This window comes from Prinia subflava, chromosome 1 (genome assembly GCF_021018805.1).
Source record: "Prinia subflava isolate CZ2003 ecotype Zambia chromosome 1, Cam_Psub_1.2, whole genome shotgun sequence".
Classification (NCBI taxonomy): domain Eukaryota; kingdom Metazoa; phylum Chordata; class Aves; order Passeriformes; family Cisticolidae; genus Prinia; species Prinia subflava.
In genome coordinates, this window is record NC_086247.1 from 135,312,642 (window position 1) to 135,326,909 (window position 14,268).

The 14,268-nt window shown below is 37.8% G+C and overlaps 2 protein-coding genes across 4 annotated transcripts in view; both read right to left on the reverse strand.

Moving 5' to 3' along the window:
- Positions 1-7,933, reverse strand: part of LOC134559080 (nebulette-like) — a 102,213-nt gene extending 94,280 nt beyond the window's left edge. The window contains exons 1-2 of one of the 2 annotated variants that reach the window (XM_063413553.1): positions 5,572-7,933; positions 5,404-5,486 (exon numbers count right to left, since the gene is read on the reverse strand). The gene's annotated coding sequence lies outside the window, so the exon portion shown is untranslated. Of the gene's footprint in view, positions 1-5,403 lie in introns of both variants that reach the window. The other variant, XM_063413563.1, reaches the window with a different exon arrangement.
- LOC134559093 (LIM zinc-binding domain-containing Nebulette) overlaps positions 1-14,268 on the reverse strand; it is a 252,927-nt gene that overhangs the window by 131,654 nt on the left and 107,005 nt on the right. For both annotated transcript variants that reach the window (XM_063413584.1, XM_063413574.1), the window contains exon 4: positions 7,940-8,047. In XM_063413584.1, the coding sequence (XP_063269654.1) occupies positions 7,940-8,047 (108 nt within the window). The remainder of the gene's footprint in view (positions 1-7,939; positions 8,048-14,268) is intronic.

Genomic DNA, 14,268 nt, shown 5'->3' on the forward strand with positions numbered 1-14,268 from the left:
ATGCCTTTGATTCTGGAGTGCAATGACACTGTTCTAGTTTACACAAATACATGATTTAATTATTTCTCTGTAATGCTGAGCTTTCTAGCTGTTTTCGAGAGAAGTATGATAGGACATTCCTATCAAAATATTTAGGTTATCACTTGATTCAGTTCTACTTAAAGTCTACAGTTTTGCAACCAATTTACATTTAGCATTCATTTCTCATGCATGAGTTGACCCACTTACATATGCAGTAAATCCATGCCTTTGGGGATTTTTCTGGACGGTTTGCTTTATTTCCACCACACAACTCATTTTATTTTGTCAATACAGTGAGCAAGGTTACAGTCATCCTGTCAAACTTATTTATTTAAATTAGAATCACAAAGACTATACTACTCCCTGTGGAACTTCATGAAAAACTTTTTGAAACTTTGAGGCGACATACTTCTGCAATCAACTGATTTCATATGAAAGCACCAATACAAAAAAAAAAAGGCAATAGTTACAATAATTTCTTCTGTGAACTAATAAAATAGCCTTCTGAAACCCTAGAAAAATATAATAAACCACAATAATAAGTTTCATAATATACTTGATTAAAAAAAAGAGGCAAAAAATATTTTTCTAAGCAATCCTATAGAATAAAGCCAGATGGAATAAGATCATTTAAGAAGTAGATACGTAGGCGTCACATCTGCTTGCTTTGACTATCAGAGATCCATTTAACCTAAAATATTTCCCCCTGCATCTCTGAGGATTCACATTGGAGAAGCTTCATTTGAGGTTGCTTACCATCCTCACAGTAGGGCTGCTGAAAGGGAACTTTCCCCAGGCAGAAATTGTCCCAAGGTCACATGCCATTCAAGTCCAAATAGATTTGTGTGCAACAGAAAGGAACTTCCATTTTACACAATTTGCTAACGTGTTTCTTTAACACATTAATATTTTACCAGAACCTCAGTACAGATTTGCAGATAGTATTTCAGTGGACTTACCCAAAGGCCTATCTGAATTTACACATCTAATGCTATTGTGGGCAGCATGACAGATTTAAACAGCCTACTAACAGCATTATAAATCCTTATTTGTGATGCTAACAATTTTTCCAAATGCAGTTATGCTTCAGGCAGAGATTTGTTTTCCAGCTTCTGAAAGACAAAATGCTTCTGCTGTTTCTAGAGAGGAATTCTGCACTTTTCCACCTGTGTTACAGAAGAAGCAGCTTTATAACATCACTGATAGACTCTAACGCCTCTCCTGCTCTGGACCAGGAAGTTGACCTTTAGCAGGTAAGAAATGTCACCTCATTAGGGATAGCTTTTATTACTCCCATGGAATATGGTCTATAACTGAGTTATACATTGCTGAAAACTGAACATCCCCCTGCTCAGCAGAAATTTAGCCAAAGTTTAAGTCATCTAAATTATTCAGTCCCACCTGTACTGACAGTTTCAGACAAAATTACTGTAATGACTATCTGACGTTCCAAAAAGTATCCTTCAAGCTGGCATTCTGGGGTCTAAAAATACTGTTTCCTCCCACATGTTGGGAGCTATTATTATGTAAATCACAAGTACTAAGAAAGAGAGACTAGAAAAGAGAATCTGAAAAAGTTATGGGAACAGAAAGAGAAGTCAATGTCACCCCAGATGAGTCACGAAAACACACTGCTCTGGATTCTCAGCAATCTTTTCCTCCCCAACAAACAACTGTAAAATCCCTTAGCAAAGGCTGTACCTCCCTCTGTTTCTAATAGGAGGCTACACAGAAGATAATGGTTTATTCTAGGTACTTAATGTATTAGCATGAATAATGTCTGTGCTTAATTCTTCATTTAAATAAGGACCACATATCCACATCCTCCATACTGAATACATTATATGGAGGATGGAGATCTTCCTCCTTATTTCTTGGACAACTCTGAAAACAATGTAAATGAGTACAGTTAAAGAAGTGAGAAAGAAGCTTTGAAGCTTTGAAAACTCCACACTGTTCTTATAGGTTGTTTATATAACATTTTATGGTGTGGGGAGTTTCAAAACATACAGTGAATAAACAGTAAGTGAAAGAAAATATTAGAAAGCTGAATACTTGGCAACTACTGCCCTACACAGGGATCACAGCAAAAAAGAAATTATGGAGAACCATGCCACTAAATATCTTCAGAATTTTTCCTGAAAATGTAGGTAAAGAATTCATATACATAGGAACTAATTTAACAACATCTCTAATTTTGCATATTTTGATAATGATCAGTAAAGAAAGATTTTTCATTTTCAAGTAGAATACAATTGAGGTTTCAAATGAATTCTTGAAGGTTTCTGTTTTCTCATTTAGCACGACTTCTATCTAAAATATTACTTACATTTCCTTAGATCCATCATTTCTTAAGAATGTGTTCAGTAATCTTAAAAATTTCTGAAAGCTTACAAAATATAAAACCTATGTAAAAATCTGCAAAAAATACTCATGGCCATTGAAGTTAATGTAATTCTTTTTCTAAGCAATTTCAAAAGCATTTATTAGGACTTTACATTTAAAGGCAGAATGATTTCTGAAAATCAGAAGTCAGACTTCAACACAGAACTATTAGAAAGTCAAAGGACCTGAAGCTTCTCAGAATTTCCATTTCTATGTATCTACAAAATCAAGCTTAGAAGTTCAATCCACAGAAAGAACAGGGTTGGATGTGACTCTATGCATGTATGTTCACTGCACAGGAGCACAGCAGGAGCTCCACCTTCTTGCAGAGATAAACTCATGTTAGCAATAGGAATGACACATTCAACCTTCTTGTTTCCAGACAGAGAAAATGCTGTTGAACTCAACTGATAGATGCTTAATCACATGAGTTTTATGCAAATATTTGAAGTGCAGCTGTGTGGAATTAAGCCTACAGCACAGCAATTATTGAATACCTCTTGGAGTCGCAATTTGTGTTAAACTGTCAGAGGTACCAAGGCAGCAGAGGGCAAGGAGTACCAGGGTGCATCTGGCTGGCCACCCCTGCCACACACACACAGCACTAGGGCACTGCTCTGCAAGTCCTATCCCATCTATGTCAGTCATACACAAATAAATGCTTATTTTCCCAATGAAGCTACAGCAAGATAAAAATCATACTTAGGAATATAAGGGCTTAGGAATAAAGTATTAATTACTTCGGGAGTAGTAAAACCCCAGCGTTGCCTAGAACAGCAAAAGATCTTTTTGCATGTGATTTAAAACACTCATCCACCTTTGTTGATGTGCCAGGGTTAGTTTTGTGAAATGCAGACACTGATGCTGCTGTTAATTTTTCCTGTTCCCTATTCTTCTCCTTCACTTGAATACAATGGAGGGAAAAAAGCCCTTAGAGACAAGTATCTGCAGGCTTTGTGCTGCGAATCCTACAAGTGGAGCTCTGGGCCACATTGTTAACATCTTCTCCTGCCAATTTTCTCTACAATCTGTTTTGGCAATTTAAGAGATAATTTTATGTTTGAGCAAGTAAACAGACTGAACAACTCTGCCAATAGCTTCCAGATAGGGAGCCATGGCTCAGTGTCTGTTAGGGACAGTTTCTAATTTCAGTTGTGCAGATGTGCACAACTACAGTAGCAATGTGGTTTGTGTCCTCCTTCAGTTGCTACAGAAGATGTTTTTTTATCACATCTGAGGCAGTGCCCAATTCCTTATCATTTGTGTCTTTGTCCAGATAACACATGTTCAGTTGATTCAAGTTACAGGGGAATTCCTGTCCTCCCCAGATCCCCTGAAGCTGTGTAAATTTAACTGGAGATAGAATGTGACCCTTGATAATTAAAAGCCCCATACCATGCACCATATTTCATTAAAGATATTTAAAGAAAATTAATACCCAGCTTTTCTCATTAGAACCCACATATAACACTTTCAAGAATGCTACAAGACCTTAATGCACTCTCTGCATCCAATCAAGGCTTCACTAACTTCAGTGAGGAATTCAGCTCCTGATACTTGGAAGTCACTGGCTTACTCCACAGAGGGGTGACTCAAAGACCTTCTCTTCATTAACTCTACTGTCCTTCCTGAGTTCTTCACCAAAATAGGATACCTTGGAAATGTGTTTCTTAGAGCAGATTTAGTCTGTTTTCTTATTTTCTTCTTTGCATTAAGGTACCATTTTCACTTCAGATACAACCCAAACCTACTGGAAAATGAGTCATGTGCAAATAAATGAACTGCACGACTTCATTTTGCTGTCTCTCCAAGAGAAGAAGGGCACAACTGTGTGGTGCTTCTTGCTCCTACATGATTCAAGTCCATAACAGCATTAGTGCAGAAGTGAGGAATGCTTTTACATGGGCTCTTATTGCAATGAGCACAAGCACTGTGAAAGCTTCCATGCATCCTTCCAGCCATACAACCAAGCCAGCAACCTCTACTATCCAAGCACTGGCCTTTATCTTAATGAAAGCTTCTCACTCCATCAATTTGTATGGACACCTGTTTTCTTTTATGCTTTGCAGACATTTACCAGAAACATATTTTAAAAAGAGAGACTAATTTCACATAGGATAAAACACTCTTCAAGTCATATATCTAGACATAAAAGTGCAGTGGCAGTAAGCTGCAGCTCATTGCTGCAGACTGCTGAATGTGTTCCATTTCCCCAAAGAAAATATTACTAGATTGAGTTTCTATTCCCTCATTTAGCCCTGTGTCATGACAGACCAATAGTTTTTGCCATCATCTTTATTTATTTTGTTCCTTTTGCCACCTTAACCTTTTCCTTGCTTACCCTAGCATTTTGCAGCTAGCTTAATTGAAAAATCACCTATAAAAATACACGGGGTTGGGTGTTTTCATTTTGAGAATATTTGCATTCATTCTGAAAATCTTCTCAAAGCTCAAAATGGACAAAAAACACTACAAGGTCCTTTGACAAAAGATACACACTTCTCTGTGTGAACAACATGTATTTTTTGTGTGTTGATTACATGTTCAATATCAAAATATATTGTGTGTCTGCAGTATTAAGTTCTTAATGCTAAAAAATCATGAGATTAAATTTCATTCTTGTCTAAGAAACTGCATTCTGGTCCTGATACCTCCACAAGAGCCATAAAATAGAATCCACAAGGTTGGTCTAAATCTTCAGAGGAAGGATTGCTGGTAGCAAAATAACAACCAAACATCAACCCCCTTTATCTATCCACTCCTCCTTCCACTCCTCCCGCAATTTTTTTTTCCTCACAAGGTTTATATTCATTGCACAAGAGATTCTTTAAAAAGTCAAAGTACTGTGCTAATATCCATATGCTGCCAAACTTCACACCAGGACAAAAAAGACAATATTTTTTAAATATTTATACTACTTAATATGTACTGTTATAAAATTGATTTTGTTATTAATTTTCACCAAGGATATCTACACAATTAACTGTTCTCACTTACCCCTTCAATGAAGTAGTTACAGTTTTGGTTCAATTAGGCTCTTTGAGAAGTTTCTAGTACTTCAAGGTGAAATCAAAACTAAACTGAAAATTAAATAGATATATTAGTATTCTTCAATTTTTCTGTATATGAAAATTAAAATTATTTTAGAATTATTAAAGTGCTTACCTTTCAGAGTCTTGAAACCTTAATTAGATCCGTAGTCCATGATGTGCACTGCTTATCTGACAAATACAGAAACTACTCTGTGTGGAAGGCATTTCTGTAATACAGGAGCTTTCTGACTAAATTGAAGTTGTGGCCTAGGTAGAATTATCTTTCTAGGATATAATTCTATAAATTAATTATTTCAGTGTAAACAGAAATCCCAACCTGAAAAAAAACTTTTCCTTTCAAGTAAATAAATACCATTATTTTCTTCAGAAATGAAATGCAACTTCTTTCATCATGTACATTTTAAAATTCCATTTTAGCCTCCAAGATTTATTATTTCTAATAGGGTTCCTGACTTGGAATCTCTGTCAGCTACACACATAAAGAAAACAACCCTCTATTGTCAAGACTGGATAGATCAAATCTATATTGTTAAGAACTGGGTGGTTAGAAATGAAGAGAAAGTAGTCACATGCAATGACCAAGGAGCAAAACATGAAATAAAACCATTTTTTCCATTTTAAAAAGCTATTTCTGGATCTGAAAAAGCAGGTAAGTATCTTTGGTTCAGGAACCAGATAGTATCATAAATCATGGAACAAGATCTTCCACTAGGACAGAAACTCCATTGATGCACTCAAAGTTAGAGATGAGAAGAAAGTTCTTTCCCATGTCACAAAACTATTTGTTCATTTTTATCATCTCCTTTTCCCACAACAGAAACTCCAATGTACTTTGAACAAGAGAGAGATAAGAGCATGCAAGTGAGCTGTGTCATGCTATTCTGTAGTCTGATGTTGGGGGCACTGGGCTTGGGAGGTCTGAATAAATTTCTTGGCAGGCCAATATCTCAAACTGAGGATACAAACTGAGGATCCCAAACACAGGCCTGCTGCAGGGCACTGCTCTCAGCCTCTCCTTGGAGAGCAGACCCGTGCGAGGGATTAGGTATTCACCAGAGCATTGCTCACTTCATCCCCTTGATGCGTTCCAGAGCTACCCCACACAAAGGAATCACTCTTGCTCGAGGAAGCTATGTAGGTCGTGAGAGGACCTAATTTAAGTTCCTGATCTGAATAAAAAATGCAGCTGATTAAAACCAGGGAGTCACTGAGGTTTCCCAGATCCCAAATGGAAGTCTTAATGGCCATGCTTTTCGCCACTCTGAAGAATACATTTTTCTCTCTTACAAGCCAGTAATTTCAGTCAGCCCCAGTATGAACATAAGAGATGAGCTTTTGTTCTCATCTTGTCTGCACACAGGAGCAGTTGCACGGCTCTTAAATTAACTGTCATCTCCACTGGCCAAAGCTCCAGGAAATGAGCCCAAATTTTTCATCTCAAAGACGGCTCTGGACAACAAAATCTTAACCAGTGAATGCTTTGGCAAGAATGGTAGACCTCCATTGCTGTGAAAAACCAGTATTTTTCAGTGACTTTTTTCTTCAATAATATCCCAACCCGAAAAAAGGGTTTTTTTCAAGTAAATAAATCCCATGATTTTCTTCTGATCATACTTACACTGGGTGTCTCTGCTGCCTTGCTGTTATTTTATTGCTACAAAGAATGATTCAAAAACATTTTCACAAAATAATCCATAGGGACAAGTTCTTGCAGCAGAAGAATGATCAGAAGGGAAGCCAAGACAAGTGAATAGTATTGATTCTGCATCTTTTCTGGTTCACACTACTTCTTACTTATTTTAGACATATCAGAACTTGCACTACATATCACTCAATACTCCATCATGCAGTGAGTTAAACATGCTACATGAGAATGCAGTAGGAATAAATAACTTTCTTAGCAAAAACATAAGTCAGCAGAAGTACCATTTTTAAAAATTCCATTCCTGTAAGCTAATGAAATATGTTAGGTTTTGCTATTTGCCATTTCTTTGTCATCTTGCAGAGCATTGTCTTGCACGTCTTTCCTTTTAAAACTCAGCATCAAAATTTTATCTGCTTCTAGAAAATTCCATCTTGCTTGTTATGCTAATTTTGGCAGCCACTGCTAAAAAAGAGACAAAACTTTTAAACTTATATAATCTATATACTTTATATAAATAAAAAGTAAATTAAAAGTTCCAAAAGTGTTCTTACTTGATGACAAATCTAGTAAAAGAGCAAAAAGTGTCAAATCATTTTAATAAAGAAAATAGTTTGAGCATACGAGTTGCAAGTTGGAGAGGTGAACACACATTGCCAATGTGCTGTACAAGTTCGTGGTATACACTTACACACATTTCAAAATCTGACATACACAAATCAATCACCAAAATCAGATTGTTCACTCACACAGACTTCACTGAAAACACCAACAAACACACCTTTTCTTAGACACACTATTTCTCCATCTACAATCACTTTAGGTTGCAGTCACATACATTACTGATTTGTTCCTGAGTCCTTTTCAGTCTTTGTAACTCGGGCGTATCGGTCACAATACTGAACCCTCTTCCTTTGCTTTCTTCAAAGTCTCTTTTGTATTTTACCTACAGAATAGAAAATACAGAAGAACAGGGTTGTTTTCATTTTCCACAATGTGCCCCTAGCAATTTAGCATTTTTTTCTAGTGTAAATAAAGCACTTGTGAAAGGCTTTCAGCCTTTAAAGGAGAAGCCTGCCTTTATCCACCAACAGAAAAAAGCAGCAACTGGGCAAAATTTCCAAGTGCCCAAGCAACTGCCTCCTCCAGGGGTGTCGTGAGCTCACCTCTATGAATACTGCAACTGTGGAAATATCACTCTCTGTGGTCATTTCATTCTCAAACCGGTTACCACAGAACTACAGCCCTTATTCTTACACAAAGAAAAATACCTATAACTAAATGTGGAGGTCTTCTAATACACAACTTCACATTTCATCCTCTATTCATAATTATTCTACCAGTCTCTCTCCCAGTTGAAACATAAATTACACATTAAAAAAATACTGCATGAAAAGAGTATTTAGAATATCATGAAGTCAAACCTTTGTAAGTAATGGGATGGCTGCCTGTACAAGCCTAATTTGTCCCTCTTGCACACATGCATTTGGATATTGTCTTTAATCAGGTAGTCATATATTATCCTTTGACAAAGCCCCCTGCTTTACTGTGTACACAGTAGAGATGGTTCCATATGTGGTTTTGTCCATTTTTTAAACTAGACTACTCAAATCCTACCATCAAGGTAGGAATATTAGTTTCCTCAGAAGCTTTTATATAGCTCTCATCATAGCTATTAATCAGTCTTCATAATGCACCCTGGAGAGTGGGAATGGCAATATCCACACTACTAGGACAACCTGCAAACAGAGGTAAAATAAGTTTCATTTCTAAAAACATACAGGGGTCTCAAGGTGTTCACTCTCCGATTCCTAACAGTTGAATATGTTCAAATTATAGGCTCAGGTTACCTCTACAAATATATAGTACTTCTGCAAATCATCCTTGGGATACCCAATTTCAACATAAAGAAACAAGATGAAATCTTCAAAATCTTAAGTCACTGTTGAGGAACAGACCAAACTTTGCATCAGTGACAGAGTCAGGACCCATGTCTCCACGGATGGATTCAGCTACCTTACCCATAACAACTTCCTTTTACTTCCTATACCCCCTGCTTCACTCACTACACACATCCACATCTTGCAACACCTGGGAAAGCAGTAGCACAGACAAAGCAGGATTCTCCTTCACACAGCTGATGACCAGAAAACACCCAGTGCATGCACCAAATTCAAGGCTGGCTTAGGCTTATTTCACAAACAAGCACTTGATGTTACAATGGTGATGCACAGGAAGAAACACCTCTAAATCACAAAATTTAACAAGGCTATAGAATATAGTTTGCCCTCCCCATCCTAAACCTCAATCAGAATGCTAACAATTTTGCTTTTTCTTTAAAACAGCCAATATATAAGCCCATCAAAAAATCCTTGAGACACAGCAGCAAATGACCACATCAACAAACTACCATTTTTCCTGTGTTCTGGATTTAGAGCTGGCCGTAGATTTCACACAAGTATAATATTTTCATGACCCTAGACAAAGGAAACAGGCTTTTGAGTAAGCCATGGGCTGATTGGCCTGTGCCTTTCTGTTCATTTCCCCCAGGTTAAACCCCTCTGCAACTTTCCTTCCATTTGACCACCATATTTCAGGTATCACTTTGTCTCATTTTGAGTCTCCAAACTAGTCTATTCCAGCTCTTCAGGGCTTCTTGTTAAATCCCTTTACCCAAGGCACACCAATGTTCATTGTCTATTATCTCCCTTCTACCAAGTGGCTCTCCATCTTCACACTGACTCTCAGGCTTCCTTAAACATACCGGGTGGACACGCTACTGCAGGACTGTCTGGTGCCAGGAGACAGGCCTTAGGAGTATCTCTGAACTTCCTATGCTTGAAGTCACACAAAACTTTATCCACATTGGACAGGCTTCCATGGCCAAACACATGACTAGCATTAAAAGACTCTTTCATCTCAGCAAGCTTCAATTCCTTAGCCCTTAATGCTAAGACAACCAAACTGTTTAACAACTCAGTTGAACTCAACTGCTCAAAACAAACAACCCGTCAATGATTCCAAGTAAGGGAATAGTCTCAGCCTTGGAAACTGCTGAGTATTTTGCACACAAATTTACAATTTAGCCTGAAGCAGGCAGCAGACATAGAAATGTTCAGCTTTACTGCTTGGAGTTTACCAGAATTACGAGCAAGTGAACACATCTTAGAAATGAGTTCAGCCCTGCCTAAAAGAGAGATTACCTATTGTTAGAGCATTTCCTGTTATTAGTTCCAAATGTACTAGCCATTAACTTCTAATGACCTTTATTCATCTTACAAAGGAATAGAAGAAGAGCGGGAGGGAACTAGATAGTTTTAACTTAATATTATTTTAATCCTTCAGTCAGATAAAAAGGGCTCCTACTGTCTACTAATAAATCACTTCACAGGAATAAGGTTAACTACAGTTCCTGGAGCAGCTACTTTGAAACCATTAAAAAAGTAAATTATTTAAAATATTAGCCGAGTTAATATATGCATTATTGGATTCTGCTACCTAACTTCAAAATGTAAGCTTAAGTTATAGAAATCACAAAGTAATGGAATGTTTCATGAAGAACAAAGCTCTGTGGAATGTGGCCCACTAAAACTCCTAGTTATTATAAGTTCAAAAGAAAAAACCCCCTCTGTTTCCAGAAAATATTAAATAATAAAGATGCCATGAGTCATTTAGAACAGAATATTTTGTACAGAAGCTGTAAATATCACTACAACAAATTATCTAACTGTACACCAGGGCTGTCTGGGATGGAGTTAACTTCCTTCATAACAGTCATTATAGTGCTGTGCTTTGCATTTGTACCCAGAGCAGTGCTGATAACACACCAGTGTTTTGGCTATTGCTGAGCAGTGCTTGCACAGCATCCTCCTCAACACCACCTCTGTAGGCTGGGGGTGCATGAGGGGTTGGGAGGTGACACAGCCAGGAGAGCTGACTCAAACTGACCAAAAGGATACTCCATATCTTAAAACTTCATGCTCAACAAAAGGAAAAGGGGAGAGGGGACGTGAGTGATTAAGGCACTGTGCGTACCAAAGCCCTACTTCCAGGAAGTGGTTGGACATTGCCTGCTGATGGCAAGAAGAAAATAAATCTTTATTTTGCTTTGTTTCTGAGTGCAGTCCTTGCCTTTTTCCAAAAACCTTGACACTTAAGGGAGTTGGGAGTTTTTTTGTATTTTCTCTCTCTGTCCCCCGCTGAGGAGAGGGACTGAGAGAGAAGCTTGGTGGGCACCTGGCAGCCAGCCAAGGTCAAGCCATCACAAACTGAAACCCTCAAAATTTAGTTTTGAAATGGAAATGTGTAAGCCCTAATGACTGAATCGTAAATGTAGTAATTTCATTAAAAAGGGATTTTTAGTAACTCCTCAGCAGAATCCCAGCCAGTGGCTCATAATGCTTCTCACTGGCTCCAAAATGCAGTCTCACAGATGCAGAGAACCCTCAGTGGTGTCTATCCTGAAAAATTGATCTTCTGAGAGAGAATGTGTGGCATAAACATTAGGAATTAAACTGTAATAAATCACTATAAATGAAAAGGTTTTAAGTGAAAATACTTCATGAGAAGTAATTCTGCACAGACCCACAGTGAAAGGACTAAGTGATCCAACAGATCTTTCACAAATCAAAGTTCTCAGATTTGTGACATTAGCAAGAGATCTTTGAGAGACCCAAAGACAGGAATGTGTAAATCCACTCACAGGTCAGCGTGAAGCGGGACATGAAGCATGACCAGAGGGTCCATCTTACTCTGAAGGACAGAGGGTCCATCTCACTCTCTACATAAAATATTATGCTGGAGAAAATGCTGCTCATATTTTTTTGCAGGTACACTTGGCAGCAGAGCCACCTATTAGAATAAGATTAATTTTTTCCTGGGGAAAATGCTCTGAAAATATAAATGGAGCATAAAAGATTGATTGTAGTCTTGGGGGTTTTGGCACCTACCCGTAGTCCAGCCTCATTTACAATACCAAAAGCACATATCAGTTGAACAAACACCATAGGAGTCCAAAAACACCAAAGAAAAATGTCAGAGAAAGAATTCAACATGCTGGATTATCATGCTCTTCTCTTCACTGGAGAGCTGTGAATAATGCTGACCTCAGAAACACTATTAATTCCATCTGCACCTCAAAAAGATACTCAGCCACTACAGAGCAAATATTAATTCCACAAAAGCTATGGCAATATTAATTCCGCAAAAGCTATGGCAATATTCCTGAACATTTCCTTCTTCACTTTCCCATTCAGACTGGGTAGTTGTGAAATTCAGTCTCCTTCCTTATCTAGCCCCACAGATTGTGGCATCATCATGTTTCATGTCCAGCAAGGAAGGAATAAGGTAGAATGAGAGGATGGGACCCCTCACACCCACATTTGCCCTGAGAGGACTGTACCTACAGTCTTTACTACACCCTGAATATTTATGAATTTGTTTCGGTATGCTGTGTTTGAGGCTTGTCCAGAGCCATCTGCTCCTTCTGTGCCCAGCACACACAACTACTTCCCAAAGGTCACCATCTGCTAATACACTGGTTTTTACAGACTGGCAAGAAATCCTCTCCCACATTACAGGTCCTAGAGGTACATCTTGGCAAAGATACATTTGTTTAGCTCTGCTTCTTCCCTAGACCACCTAGACTGCTGATTTTGCCTCAGTTTATCTTGCTTCTTACAGAACTAATGGCAAGACAGAGACAAAATTTACTCTGTAAATTAAGTTTTTAGGAATATGATTAAAACAAATGTTTAGAGGTAAATCAAATGTAAAGAACAACACTAGACTAAATTCAGTCAGACTTTTTTTTTTTGGTTGATTAATTCTTCTTTGGGAAGATCCCAGACACTGTCATATCTGACAAAGCCAGGTTTCAGTCTTTGTGGTGTACTTTGTCTTCTAATGCTGCCCACAGCACTACATCTCATTAACCTTCTGCTGATATTAGAGGAACATTTTAGGTCCATCTAAGGTCCATCTAACCATTTAGGTCCAACAGTGGTATCTGATGAGCTGAAGTATTGCTTCTCATAATGGCAGTAAAACATGGTTTTCCCACTGTCACACAATTAGAACTATTATCCACAGTAAATCTAAACAGGAATACAGAAATTGAAAATGCCATATAGGGCGGACAAAACTGTCCTGAATTTTTTTATATGAACTGGAAGCTCTAGGTTGGGCATTCCTTGGGGAAGTCAAGGAGCCATGAACTCCTAAAAGGCCACTGATGAATGAGTTTTACTGTAACAAGGGACCGCAGGGCTACAGATTTCATCACTTTTCTCAGATAAAGCAAACTAAAAATTCCCCAAGAATGAAGTTTGCAATTTTTTCCAAATGGTCTTTGGAATGCACAAAATCATATTTTATATTTTTTCCCTTTTATTATGGAGAAAAAAGCCATTTTTACAATCCATAGCTGAAGCATTCATCATAATAGTTGAAACTTTTTGAGAGAAGGAAGTTTGTCATTCAAAGATAATGCAAAACTGAAAGCATCAATACTCCAACACAACAAAAAGCCTTTGCAGTTATATGGAGTAAAATTTTCAAGTGTCGTAGCTATCATTAAATATTCTGTCTTTCTACATACCTCATTCAAACATTGGGCAAGTCTGTCTGTGCCACCCTGTGAAGTACAGCCTCAGCAAGTCTCCGACCATCTGCAAGTCTCTGCACTGTAATTTCCTGAAGATCTCAGCATTTTTAGCAGGGAGCTACTGCTAAATAACAAAAAATCTTGGAATCCACATCAGAATAGTTAAAATGTTCAATTGGGGCAAATCAAAATATATAAATAGTAGCTCTGGAGAGAATGTCTCTACAATGTGGTCTCTTTACACTGAAGATGATGCAAGTGGCTCAGAGAAAACGCATGAGCAAAAGCGTTCCATACCCCAGGATGTGCAGGGACAGGAAATTGAATGCAGTAAGAGATCAAAAATTTCAGAATGAGAAAAAGATGGGAGTCCTCCATTTGGATGTATGACAACAGCATGTGAACAGTAGCTGGGATCCAAGTAAAATTATGGCAGAAGAGAGTGCAATCTGATACTGTTTCAATAGGCTTACATCCAAACAAGTTGGCTAGGCTGCACTCCATCAAAAATCACTTCCACTGAAACTAGTGCTTCTGCCCAAGAAATTATTTTTATGCTACTG